At 42.7% G+C, this 14,148-nt stretch overlaps 1 protein-coding gene across 1 annotated transcript in view; it reads right to left on the bottom strand.

The window, feature by feature from the left end:
- The window catches only part of rasip1 (Ras interacting protein 1), a 47,075-nt gene that overhangs the window by 2,730 nt on the left and 30,197 nt on the right, over positions 1 to 14,148 (bottom strand). Inside the window, exons 10-15 of the mRNA XM_051919841.1 lie at positions 6,694 to 6,731; positions 6,376 to 6,527; positions 6,158 to 6,270; positions 5,819 to 6,062; positions 5,451 to 5,626; positions 3,917 to 4,058 (exon numbers count right to left, since the gene is read on the bottom strand). Coding sequence (XP_051775801.1) covers positions 3,917 to 4,058; positions 5,451 to 5,626; positions 5,819 to 6,062; positions 6,158 to 6,270; positions 6,376 to 6,527; positions 6,694 to 6,731 — 865 coding nt within the window. The remainder of the gene's footprint in view (positions 1 to 3,916; positions 4,059 to 5,450; positions 5,627 to 5,818; positions 6,063 to 6,157; positions 6,271 to 6,375; positions 6,528 to 6,693; positions 6,732 to 14,148) is intronic.

The following is a 14,148-nucleotide window of genomic DNA, read 5'->3' on the forward strand; positions in this document are numbered from 1 at the left end:
AAAGTCCATCTGTTAACTCCTGCGTGCGTCGCGATCAGATGTCACTTGACCACGTTAGAAAACGGGTGTAAATGCACTGGTGGTGCATCACACAGACCACATGGAGAGTTGGTCAGGAACATTTGCAGTGGAAATGCAAATGTGTCTTCTCTCCACATACAAACAGTCACGTCAGAAGAAAAGTCAAAAGAATGATGTCGGGTGCTGGTCAGGTAAGCCGCAGAAGGCTGGCCCAGCTTTGTCACTTGCCGAGCTTTAAAAAGTGAGAAGAGTCGGTAAAGTAGAGTTGCCCTTTCCTTCCTGAGGCACTCGCACCAAAGTTCTTTACAGCAGTGTGGCACATCACTTCCGTTTCACTTTTTCTTGTTGGCGTTATTGATTTCAGCTAGGGTTCCTCCCGTGACTGCGGTTCAAATGTTCTTTTTGTGTCAGTTGTCACATATTTGCACCTGGGGACCATATTCTGGGCTCTGAAGAGGTAAGCAGTTCCACTCCTGAATGAGAGGGGGCGCTGACACTAACAGTATTTTCTCTTTTCCTCGCAGCTCCAAAAAGCTGCTGAAGGACACAGCCTAGCCCCGCCCCTTTTGGCACCAACGCTATCAAACAGAGCCGCCCCCAGAGAGTGGCGTCATGGACCGACCCGGCGTTTGAGGAGGACCGAACTCCACGTCACGTTTATTCTTGTAGCCACCTTGTTTTATTGTATTTTGTTCTCTGTAGTCTGGTCTGCTTCCTGGCCACACTACACAGTGTTACTTTGCTAATTATACTGATATGTAATACTGATGCGCTGTGCAAGAGAGGACAGAGCCAACTCTACTTCCTTAGAAGGCTGGCGTCCTTCAACATCTGCAATAAGATGCTGCAGATGTTCTATCAGACGGTTGTGGCGAGCGCCCTCTTCTACGCGGTGGTGTGCTGGGGAGGCAGCATAAAGAAGAAGGACGCCTCACACCTGGACAAACTGGTGAGGAAGGCAGGGTCTATTGTTGGCATGGAGCTGTGGCAGAGCGAAGGCTCCTATCAACAGGCTCCTATGGAGAATCCACGGCATCCACTAAATAGGATCATCTTCAGACAGAAGAGCAGCTTCAGCGACAGACTGCTGTCACCGTCCTGCTCCACTGACAGACTGAGGAGATCGTTCCTCCGCCAAACTATGCGACTCTTCAATTCCACCCGGGGGGGGTAAACATTAACATTATACAAAGTTATTGTCTGTTTTTTACCTGCATTATTATCAATCTTTAATTTAATATTATTTATTGTATCAGTATGCTGCTGCTGGACTATCTATCTATCTATCTATCTATCTATCTATCTATCTATCTATCTATCTATCTATCTATCTACTATCTATCTATCTATCTATCTATCTATCTATCTATTATATAGTGCCTTTCCTATCTATCTATCTATCTATCTATCTATCTATCTATCTATCTATCTATCTATCATATAGTGCCTTTCACATTTATCTATGTATCTATTATATAGTGCCTTTCACATTTATCTGTCTATCTATCTATTATATAGTGCCTTTCACATTTATCTACCATATAGTGCCTTTCACATCTATCTATCTATCTATCTATCTATCTATCTATCTATCTATCTATCTATCTATCTATCTATCTATTATATAGTGCCTTTCACATTTATCTATCTATCATATAGTGCCTTTCACATCTATCTATCTATCTATCTATCTATCTATCTATCTATCTATCTATCTATCTATCTATCTATCTATCTATCTATCTATCTATCTATCAGCTTTGTTCTCTTACGTCTGTGTTATGCACACCTTGTGTCTTGTGGGTGGTTCCCCAAGAGGAGGGACCACCTACCCATCACCGCCAGGGACTGCCCCCAGGCCTACAGAGGTGAGGGTTTCCCACAGTTCCTGGTGGTTCATTTGAATCCTCTAGGGAGTTGACATGTTTTTTGAGTTTGTTTACCTTGGATCGACCTTTTTGAGGGAATCCCTTGTGCCTTTTGTGCTCCATTTACACATCAGAGCATTTTTGTGACAATAAACACGTCTGTTTTGCTTTTTCCTTTATATCTAGGTGGGGCTTGATGGGAAATTCCCTACCCAGTGGACATTTTGGAGAATTTTCATAACAGTTGGGTCATTTATGTGAGCAGCCGGTTTCCATTCTAACTGGAGGTTAACATCCACAGCGCACTTGAGACTTGAGATGTATATCAATGGCAGGTGTAAATGTAAGTCACATACGGATACGATCTCTATTTGAAATGCAAGTTAAAGGCTGTCTTTGAGAATACCAATGGTCACCACAGGCCGCCTGTAACCTGTTTTAATAATAATTAATAATTCATTACATTTATATAGCGCTTCTCTCAATACTCAAAGCGCTATTGAATACTGAAAAAGGAGGCCACTTTAAAAAGGGCCATCTTAGGGGTGGGGGTTGCTTTGTTTTCCATGCAATTTTTGTAAAAATTGATTTATTTGTATGGAATGTTGTGCGATTTCAATAAAATCAATAAAATAAAATAAATAAAAAATAAAAAGGGCAGTGGGCTTGAGTTTGACACCCCAGTGTGGTACAGCAGGTCCACAGCTCCCGTCAACGGCCAGTTTTAAATAAATAATCGCCGCACTTAGTGAGGGGCCCGTGGTTGTGTGGCTGAAGCAGGTCCTGGGGAATTTGTGATGTGGACGTTCCTCACGTTAAGTGCACAGGTGAGAAGCGGGCCGCATCCCTAATTGTTCCCAGGAGCTGCTGATTGCCACAGCTGCCATGTCCTCTTCATAAATAGAAGCACGAGGCGGTTAGAGGGGTGGAAAAGTAAAAGAGAAATAAAAGAAACGGAGGTTGCAGGAGTAAGGAGGAAGATGAAGAGAGAAAGCGAAGAGCGAGCGAGGCAACTGGATTGAAGAGCCCCTCACGAGCAGTGTATGGCCGACACTAGAGGAGGGGCAGTTGGAAGTGGCCGCCCCAGCTGAATGATTTCTAGGAGCTGGAGTGACCGGTAGTGTGGATGACTCCCCGCGGAAGGCAATGGGAGTCATGGAGTCTTGGGAAGGTGTACCTCAGCGTGAGCGACCTGGCCGTTGAGGAACCCAAGTCTCAGTCCGGTAAGGTAGCCGTACGGAGCCAGGGAACGGACAGCAGTAAGGTCAGCTGCAGGAGGGGCGACTCCCCTGTTGAGAAGCCCGTATGGGAGACCCGCCAGATAAAAGAAGACACCGGGCTTTGGATTTTAAAGGGACTGCTTCCAGTATTGTTTTAACCTCGTTTTTTTTTTAAAGAGTTTATTTATTGGATTTTTAACCTCCACTCTGCACCTATTTTATGGATTATTTATTTAATGACTTTTTGAGGCACTGCACTTTACTTATTTGGACACTTGTTTTGTTGATTTTAATAAAAGCACTTTGCACTATTACACCATCCCCTTGCTCCATTTGTTATGCCTCACTGTCGAGTTCATCGGTAACATTACCGACGGTGAAGGGTTCAAGGGCTCCCAGAAGCTGAAAGGGAGCGTGGAGCGAACCCGCATTGTCACACCCTGACCTGGTGAAAATCAAAAAGGGCTTTGGCAGAGGAAAAGATTTCATTCATCTTCCTCACTAGAAACGAAATTAACACAATAATAACAGAACAAGCAGATTTGGGTACTCGAGGCTTTAAATGAGGGGCAAGAATCAGTGCCTGGGGGTCTCCTTAGCATCAAGGCCATATAATTTAAAAAGGACGCATATAACATGGAGGTTGCCGCCCCTTTGTTCATAATCTTGGTGCTGGCATATGAAAGTAGCGTACAAATGGTTATTCCCTGAAAAAACATCTCACACCTCCGCTGCTGATGAGTGATATAACATCAGTTACCTGTTAAATGTCCTCTTTACAGAACATCAATAAATCGAGAATCATACCTGTCATCAAGTTGGTATCCTCTGGTGGTGCCCATGAAGCAGGGGGCTCCCTCGCAGGTCCCAGTTTATAATGTTGCAGCAGGTGATTTAACTGCATAGGACTTAGCAAAGGATAGTCCTCTTGCAAAGTAGACCAGCTAGACTAAGGGCAAGAAGTTGAGTAGATATTAGACATTTGTGTCATCCATGCCTCTATCCACACATCCATTCCTTTTACTTTTTACTAACATCTCTCTCAAGACTAAAATCTGCCAATACAGGTCATTAATCCTGCTGATTCTTCTATACGGATCTGAAACGTGGACTATGCTCACGTCTGAGCAGAATAAACATGAAGTCTTCCAAATGCTTTGCTTACATCAGATCCTAGGCATCACTCTTCGAGATCAACTTCGAAACGAGATCATTCTGAAGAGATGCGATAGTCAACTGACAGTAGACATGGAGATCCAACCTAGGCGATACAAATTGCTATGGCGAAAACGACCCCTGAATTGGAAGGTGCAAAGAGCAGCACCAAAAAAGAGTTGGAAAAGAAAATTGAGGAGGACTTGAAGAATCATCATCTAAGCCTCCAGGACACCAAAGCCATTGCCTTCTCCAGCATGGAGAAATGTCATTAGTGAAATATCGAACCCTTGCAGCTCCACAGCAGTGTATGTTCTACGGAAGAAACCCTACCTGTCACCAGCTAGGAAAAAAAGAAGAAGACGAAGAACAGTTGTTTGGTATTTTTTGTAGAGATCTGTGAAGGAGTTTAATTTGTCACCTCCACTTGTGTGCTTTCTGCCTCTGTGAGAGATCCTTCAATGTCCTACTGAGTTACTCAGTGGTGAAATCCTGCTCTACAAATCTAAAGATTACATCGGATCTAAGTAAGAGGCAATTTTTAGGAAAGGACGACGATCATATTGATTTCTTGAAGTGGGCCGGTACTCTCCAGTGCTCAGTGTTTCGCTGTTCGCAGTACCGTTTCTTTTCTGTGTGCTGGCAGTTTTTAAAGTTAGCCAGTACTCACTTTTTATCCTTTGGAATTTGTTCACTTTTTTTTTCAGTACTCTGTACCGGCACTTCTCTTACCATTTCAGTAGCATAATTCCACATGTGCCGAATGGTAGCTATCTCCTGAGAATTGAGGCAAAAGGGAAGGCTCCCTTATCCGCTGGTCTCCTACCTAAATCTCTCCGTGTCTTAGCTTACATATGAATGATAGGGGAGGGCTAAAGAAGTTGAAGTACCTAGAGTCGCACCTCTTCATTGTCTAACTTCAAACACTGATAACAGCACAATCTTCTCTAAGATCAAATCAAAATGTACAAACAGTAAAAGGTTAAGCAAAGATTTTGGTACACGAACAGATCTTTACAAAATAATATTATTTAGAAAATAGTGAAAGAAAACAAACTCAATAAGAGTCTATGCTCTCAGAAATGCCAAAAGAAATAAGAAAATTGAAAGTCCTCTGTGAGGACGTCTTTGCCAAGTAGTGTAGTACCATGAACTGTTAGAAGATGAAGGTTTTCTTTTCCCCTACCTGAATCAGGAGAGTCTTTGGGATACAGAGGAAGTTCACAGTGATGGACAGCTTGCGAAAGAACTCATTGGCAATATCTCCTAGTCCGGCACCTTGTAACCAGTCTAGCACAAGATCAAGGTTCGTTCGGATCTGGACAGCACGAGACCATGAGAAGAACAATTCTGAACTGGAGCCTGTTGAGAGAAGACAACATGAGGGGAACTGGTAAAGAAAAAGGCCGTAGAACGTCTATGATAAAGGAAACACCTAAAGCCCTCACTCGACCCAAATTTAGCTATGAAAAATATGACCTGCATGAACATTGTGGATTTCGTGTCCTGAGAGATCTAAACATTGACTGATTGAAGAAAGGATAACAGACGTACCTCTTTCCATTAGGGTGTTGAAGAGGGATGCGTTACTAAAGAAGAAGAGGTAGCCAAACGTCTGAGACACAAGGTCAGGGTGCAGTTGACAGGTTCGGGTTAAATCCAGGGTTGATCTGTACACTTCTAGGACTCTGGCTACTCCTGGTGGCATGGATGACAAGTCTTCATCTGGAGTATCTCCAGATGATTTACTAGAGAATGGGTTAGAATCCAGCAGAGCTGGGAGAGCCGAGTAAAGGGTCTGTTGAGAAGCACAACAGTCAGTCAAGCTGTGGTAAGGTGGACACATGATCAGATTGGAATATAAATCTAGAGTAATGTTAGAAGCTTTCAAACCTTAGTTAGATAGTAAACACACTGCTGGAAGGTATACATGATGACGTCATCAAGCAGCGTTAAAGCCTCTGACCCCATCTCCAGGTCAGCTGACAGGGCTGGATCGCACAAGTCTGCCAATTATAATAATTCACAACATTTACGCTGGAAGACCTTCCCCAACTAGACTCTTAGTCGAGTTCCTTCTATTCAGAGGGTAGGTAACATTAAACACTTACTCTCAAACTCCCAATCCTTTTCCATATCCTGGACCTTGAGCTGAATAAAGTTGAGCAGCTCTGTAGCGTTGGACATCCAGAACATGAGTGGCTGCAGCTCGGTGGTCACAGCCTCGATGCTAAGAGTGCTCACCTCATGGCTGTCTTGCTGGCTGTTCACACACAGAGTAGACACATATGGAAAGGAGACAATAGACAGAGAGAAGCTAAAATGTACCCACCACCTGCAGCAGCAGTTCTCCTCATAAAAAGACCCTCAACCCATCTCTCCATAACACCTTCGACCATCCATTAGAAATGCCCAATCAAGCTACTTACTTTTCCGGCTGCTTGTCTCCAATCTCCTTAATCTTCTCCTGTAACACAGACATGGTGTAAAATGAACATGTAAGACAAAACTGTCATCAAAACTGGGTACTGACAACTTAACACACTGTCTGGGGGCATCAACCCCAGAACTGGAAGTGTCAAACTGTTTTTAGGTCCTGGATGGTGTCTCTGAAGATTCTGGGGTGGTAGGCAGAGATGAGGAGCCCCAACAGGCCAACTCAAAACCAGTTCCTAGAAAGAGAGAGGTAGTGATATTTGGGGACTCAGTCATTAGGGGGGATTAAAGCGCAGGTTTGCTCCAGAGACAGAGAGTCTCACACTTTGTGTTGCCTTCCGGGTGCACACGTGGGGGACCTCCCTGGAAGGGTGGATAGGCTCTTGGCCAGAGCAGGGGTGGATCCAGTTCTCTTTGTCCATGTTGGAACAAATGACATACATAGGGGTAGTCTGTCAGTTCTGCCATCCAAATTCAAAGAGTTAGGTGCCAGGCTGAGAAACAGAACTGACAAGGTAGTCTTCTCTGACGTTCTGCCTGTGCCACACACCAGTCCAGGTAAGACTGAGGAGATTAGAAGGCTTCACGTGTGGCTCAGATCTTGATGCTGTAAAGAAGGGTATAGGTTTATGGGGCAATTGGGACTCCTTTTGGAACTGAAGGGGTATGTTCCCCCATGATGTGTTGCATCTGAACCGGAAGGGCACCAATGTGTTAGGGAGGTGTATGAGTAAGTTAGTCGAGGATTGTTTAAACTAGGGAATGGGTCAAGGAGTTTAGGACAGGTCAGGTTTAGAACTGTACATGGTGGAACAAACAATAGTGTAAAAGTAAAAATGCATAGTAATGTAAATTCTAACCCAATGTTTAAATGTAACAGTAAAAAGAGTAACACATTAAAAATAGCTTGCCATAATGCTAGAAGTATCAAAAATTAAACAAGCGAGTTGGAGTCGTATGGAGCAGAGCATAATTCTGATATTATAGCAATAACTGAAACCTGGCTAAATAACAAAGATGGGGATGAGCGTAACATAGAGGGGTACACATTTCTTAGGAAGGGTAGACAGAGCAGAAAAAGACTTGGGTTTGCTGTTTATGTCAAACAGAATTTAAATGCAAGTCCTCTTCAGTTGGGCGATGAGCCCCATCTTAGTGAGGACATGTGGCCTCGCCTAGGGAAAGCGGCCTTACTTTAGGAGTGTGTTATAGACCACCCAATCCAGACAGTGATTTCAACACACATCTTTTTAGTAATATCAAAATGGCAAGTTAACAGGAGGATGTTATAGTCATGGGGGACTTTAACTATCCGAATATTAACTGGGATAACCTTGCAAATAGTGGAGCACAAGAGCAGGAGTTTTTAGAAGTAATCAGTGGCGTTTTCTTAACTCGGTATGTTAAAACACCACTACGGGGTGAAGCCTGTCTGGATTTAGTATTTTGTAATAACCACAATAAAATTGAGGGTGTAGAGGTGATTGAACCACTAGGGTCAAGTGACCATAATATAATAAAATTCTCAGTATGTAAGAGTGCAGATGCAAAGACTAAAATTGTTAAGTTGAGCAGATCCAAATTTTGGTGCGGAGTAAGTCTAATAAAGAGTTGTACGATGATTCGGTGGCGGGGAGTCAGTCTGTGAGTTTGTGGTTTTATATAACCCCATTCTGAGGAATACACAATAATCGGAATTGTCTGCAATAATCAGTCCAGCATAGCTGGCAGACACTTTTTTTTATCTCTCAGGGACACTTAAAAGACCACCGAACCATTATAATCCACTCCAACCTTGGTTTGTTTCTCCTTCCCCATTGACTTTAATGTATTTTACCGAGTCCAGCGGAGTTCCCAAATATTTCCACATTCTCACCAAAGTTGCAGCAAGGTGAATTTCACGGCCGGTGTGTGCTCATCTCTAGTGGGGACTGAACTGGCAACCTTATGGTGTACAATTCACCACTTTAGCCACTAGGGGGCCATACATGTGTTAACTATTAGTGTGCGACCATAAAGCCTCTTATGCATATGTAACGGGCAGATCTATTCAATTTGTAACCATTGGATGGTCTTTATATATATATATATATATATATATATATATATATATATACTGTATACAGGGGGGCTTTGCCCCCTGCTTGCTTTGCTCGCCAACCCCATGCCTGTGCTATGCCCTAGCCACTTTGCAGTTCTGCCGCTCGCGTATGGGGATGCGGTTGTACAATTTAAACAGATTTTTATTTTCCTGGGAATTGTTACATATGCATAATAGAACTATTTTACATTACAGTGAGTAATTAACCATATTAAAAAAGAGTAAAATGTAATAATTTGAAAGTAAATTATGTTTCATGTTGCGTTCGAGTTATTTGTTGCGTAATGCGATTTTGTTCTGTTTGGCTTTGAAATTAACAAGCAAATACTTTTTAAACTTACACTTTTACTGTAAAACTTCAGTAAAAACAATATTTGGAATTAACTTTTCATCAATATCGCATTGAATTTTGATTCTGTGTTTGGACTTACATCGTGACAATGCAACGTATAACTGCCCGTGAGTGAATTTTGTTTCTTTCTCTCAATTAAATAAAACAACTTTTTCGAATGTTTGGCTCTGAGATTTGTTAATTGTCTTTGCAAAAGCTTTTCTAATGGGAAACTGTAAAGTTTTTAATACGAATGGGATATCAAGATCTCCTTTGTTGTGTAATGTTATCCCCTGAAGATGTCCTACATTACTTTTCTTGGATACATTCTTCTTTCAACAGGCAGAGGAAGAGTGAATGGTGTTAACGGTTGTAGATATTCTTCATGATATTGTAAGTTGATGTTTTCATGTTCCACACAATCACCACCAACTGTTTCAGCACAGTCTATTGATACGCATTTAACCAATTTGCCGTGAACCGTTTGACATTTTTTGTTTGACTTTATCGTTTCTTGTTCCAGGGATTGCCCATGTACTCATTTTTTTCTGTTGATAACCCTCCGGGATTAAATTCTTCAGTAAGATCTGGACATAATACGTCTTCTTAAATTGGGAATTTAAAGTGAGGAAATCGTTAACATTTATAAGAGCTGAGAGAGCTTGAAGTGTGTCTGTCAAACTTCACACGAATGAGAGGCGAGATTACCAGGTGTGTGGTTGAATATGGTCGAGAGGAGGGCAGGACTTGAAAAAATCTTCCAAAAAGTCTCGTCTTGTCGCAGGATTTTTTTATTATAATAGATATGTACAGGGTGTTCCAGACCTAACTATGCAATTATTGCATTGCATTGCATTAAAAGTTGCATAGTTAGATCTGGACCACCCTATATACAGTATATATATATATATATATATGTAGTATTTACAGTGATCCCTCCTCGATCGCGGGGGTTGCGTTCCAGAACCCCCCGCAAAAGGTGAAAATCCGCAAAGTAAAAACCATATGTTTATATAACGAAGGGCTTGACTACGCATGAAAGATAAACACAAAAGAGCACAAAAGTTAACTCTTTACACAGCAAAACACGCTGATGCTGAATGAGCGAGACGAGATGCTGGCTAACGCAAAGCGGAATCGAATGCTGCTCTCCGTCGCTGGGCCAGTCAACACCCAGGAACTTAACCGTGTGCTCTGATTGCGTAGCTTCTCAGCCATCTGCCAATAGTGTTCCTTGTATGAAATACAACTGGGCAAACCAACTGAGGAAGCATGTACCAGAAATTAAAAGACCCATTGTCTGCAGAAATCCACGGAGCAGCGAAAAATCCGCGATATATATTTAGATATGCTTACATATAAAATCCGCGATAGAGTGAAGCCGCGAAAGTCGAAGTGTGATATAGCGAGGGATCACTGTATACACACACACACTAGGGTGCTGTGCCTCCCTGGCTGCCTATGGCAGTGCAGCCCCCCCTCAGTAGCCCGCTTTGCTCTCTGTTGGCCCACAGGTATATTCCAACACAGTCCAACTCTGGCCCTGAGATTTACTTATACTTAAAGCAAATGGTAAAGCTATTGGAAATCGTTGTCTATGTGACATGAATGGTAATCTTCTTGCTCAATTATCGCCAGTATCTAACTTAATACAGAAGGTATATGACTTCTCCTGTATGATCACCAGTCATAAATTTGTCGGCAATTGAATGTTATTCAGTTTTACAATTTGTAAGCAGGTGCCATCATGTAGGCTTTCTCTGTCGCCTCCTACACACCACACAACTGAACTACTGCTGTTCTTAGTGGAGCGGATGTACACGAGGTATTCTGCTTGACATGTGTGCGTTGAATTAGTTGTATTGACATAAGAGCATCATTGTTGTATTCTCCCAATGAAGAAAAAAAAATGATACACTGTATGATGTAGGTTTTGAAGAAAAATGAGTGTTGCATAAAGACATCACATGAAAATGTTGCACGATTTTGCTAATCTCTGTATATAATCTTCATTTGGATCTTGATCTTTGTTTGTCCGCGAATTCCACGCATGCGTAGACCACCTTCCAGTTTAGTACGTTGTTGTCACTCACGGATGTCAACAATGTGCCGGAATAACGAAAGGGGTGGTGGACAGTGTTACGCTGGTTAGCTCCTGAGGCCTGGTTAGAGAATGAGATTGCCGAAGATAAAAGGTACGTGCCTATGTAACATATGAATGAAAGAAAGACAGTGGGTAAAATAAATGACAACGTAACAGCATGTTCCGGAAATTATTATTGTTACGTTGTAGCCGGCGAGTGCTGCGCGTCTCACAGTTGTACCCTGGCTTGCTCACATGTCAGTGAAGTGATCCCTATTTATGCCTTAAAGAGCCTGGATACCTATGTGTCCCCCTTTTATAACCATTGCTCCGTGTATATTGCCTTACTCTTTGGATTGCCACAAAGCAACCTGCGAGATTGGAGAAAGGTTGACAAGAGATCGTGAGAGGAAACGACAGCGTCGTGAAAACGAGACGGACTGTGAACGGAGAGAAGCAGAAATGCTCCTCCACCACCACGTAATTACTATTCGGACAGTGATTCCGAGTAGGCCGTTCCTATCGAATCAATGTCCAAGGGTTTTGTTTTGTAATTTTGTTTCCCTTATAAAAAATCATAATGCTGTGCAACGAAGGGCCCAGTTCACGACTGGCAGCCGCGTTTAAACAGGGAGCCCTTCACAGACAACTTTAACGCGCGCAACGTAGTTGGGCACACATGGCTAGTATTTTTATATATACAGAGTAGATAGATTCTGGTGACACCATTTTGTTTTGTTTTTTTTTGCTTTTGATCGGGTCACCTCTGCCATGTACAGTATAAGTGGCCATGTTGTTTATTGTTGCTACGCTGGTTGTCAATCACATGACAAGGGTGAGTCGCCACTCCCCACACATCCAAGATGGCTGCTTCAGACATCCAGAGAGAGAGAGAGAGAGATGTTGGCAGTACACACTGATAAAGCGTGTTGATGCACCCACCACCGGATCCCAAATCAGGACCCAAGCTCAGCCGGGCGACGGGTGACACCTCAGCACCACACTCATTCTAATGCAGTGGAACAATGTGAGGTTTTTTCACAGGGGCTAGAGTGCCAATCCTGCCACCAAACCCCTGAGTTTTCCCTACACGTCGGAGGACCTGCTTGCAGGTTAACATCCAAAGCATTGACTTTGGGCTTGAAGTTCCTTTTTTGTTCGTTTTGGCTTTTTGACCTTTGCTTTGTCTTTTTTTGCTCTACATTTGGTTTAGTTTGCCTTTTTGGAACCAACCTCTGCCTGTCCTACTGTATATCCAGCCTGCCCCCTTGTTGCCCCCCATCCAGGGGAGGTTTAGGTTCTTCAGTTTATATATGAAAACTATGGGGTTCACCCCCTGCTCGCTTCGCTCGCCAACCACCCCGGCCTGCGCTACACAACAGCCACTTCGCATCTCTGCCGCTCACATTGTGAAGAGGGGGGCTGAACGCACCTCAAGGAGATGTGGTTGCTCCTCCGAAACCCCCTCTTAAACGGTGATACAATGGGAAACAAATTGTTTTTTTTTTAACCTCCTCTTTGCTCGATCAGCTGCTGGCTTGCTGCTGCTGCCGTGACGGGTGATCTGGAACCTCGAGTGGCACTTTGAACATTTAAAAGCCTGTACAGCAGCTGTCCTACTCTTTGTCTTTAATTTCCGGCCCCAGGTGTGGTTAAATCTCTTGGCACAAAGTCTCGTCTCACGGGACATGAGTTCTTGATATTTTTTAGTTTATAATTTAAAAACAGAATAAGAATCTGAAAATCTAACAACATCATTTAAAGGTCGACAAATTCTGAAAAGAATGATACCAAACATATATATGTAGGTTTTAAAATAGACCCAATTTTAAGCGTGACAAAAAAACGTCACATAAAGTCATTGCACAAAATCGTTGCACTTTTAGGCTTAGGATTTTATACAGTTAGGTCCATAAATATTTGGACAGAGACAACTTTTTTCTAATTTTGGTTCTGTACATTACCACAATGAATTTTAAATGAAACAACTCAGATGCAGTTGAAGTGCAGACTTTCAGCTTTAATTCAGTGGGGTGAACAAAACGATTGCATAAAAATGTGAGGCAACTAAAGTATTTTATTAACACAATCCCTTCATTTCAGGGGCTCAAAAGCAATTGGACAAATTAAATAACTGGAAATCAAATGTTCATTTCTAATACTTGGTTGAAAACCCTTTGCTGGCAATGACAGCCTGAAGTCTTGAACTCCTGGACATCACCAGATGTTGGGTTTCCTCCTTTTTAATGCTCTGCCAGGCCTTTACTGCAGCGACTTTCAGTTGCTGTTTGTTTGTGGGCCTTTCTGTCTGAAGTTTAGTCTTCAACAAGTGAAATGCCTGCTCAGTTGGGTTAAGATCAGGTGACTGACTTGGCCATTCAAGAATTTTCCACTTCTTTGCTTTAATAAACTCCTGGGTTGCTTTGGCTGTATGTTTTGGGTCATTGTCCATCTGTATCATGAATCAATTTGACTGCTGTATTTAGCTGGATTTGAGCAGACAGTATGTCTCTGAACACCTCAGAATTCATTCAGCTGCTTCTGTCCTGTGTCACATCATCAATAAACACTAGTGTCCCAGTGCCACTGGCAGCCATGCACGCCCAAGCCATCACACTGCCTCCCTCCACCGTGTTTTACAGATGATGTGGTAGCTTTGGATAATGAGCTGTTCCACGCCTTCTCCATACTTTTTTCTTGCCACCATTCTGATAGAGGTTGATCTTGGTTTCATCTGTCCAAAGAATGTTTTTCCAGAACTGTGCTGGCTTTTTTAGATGTTCTTTAGCAAAGTCCAATCTAGCCTTTCTATTCTTGAGGCTTATGAGTGGCTTGCACCTTGCAGTGCACCCTCTGGATTTACTTTCATGCAGTCTTCTCTTTATGGTAGACTTGGATATCGATACACCTACCCCCTGGAGAGTGTTGTTCAC

Source organism: Erpetoichthys calabaricus, chromosome 16, assembly GCF_900747795.2.
Source record: "Erpetoichthys calabaricus chromosome 16, fErpCal1.3, whole genome shotgun sequence".
Classification (NCBI taxonomy): Eukaryota; Metazoa; Chordata; class Cladistia; order Polypteriformes; family Polypteridae; genus Erpetoichthys; species Erpetoichthys calabaricus.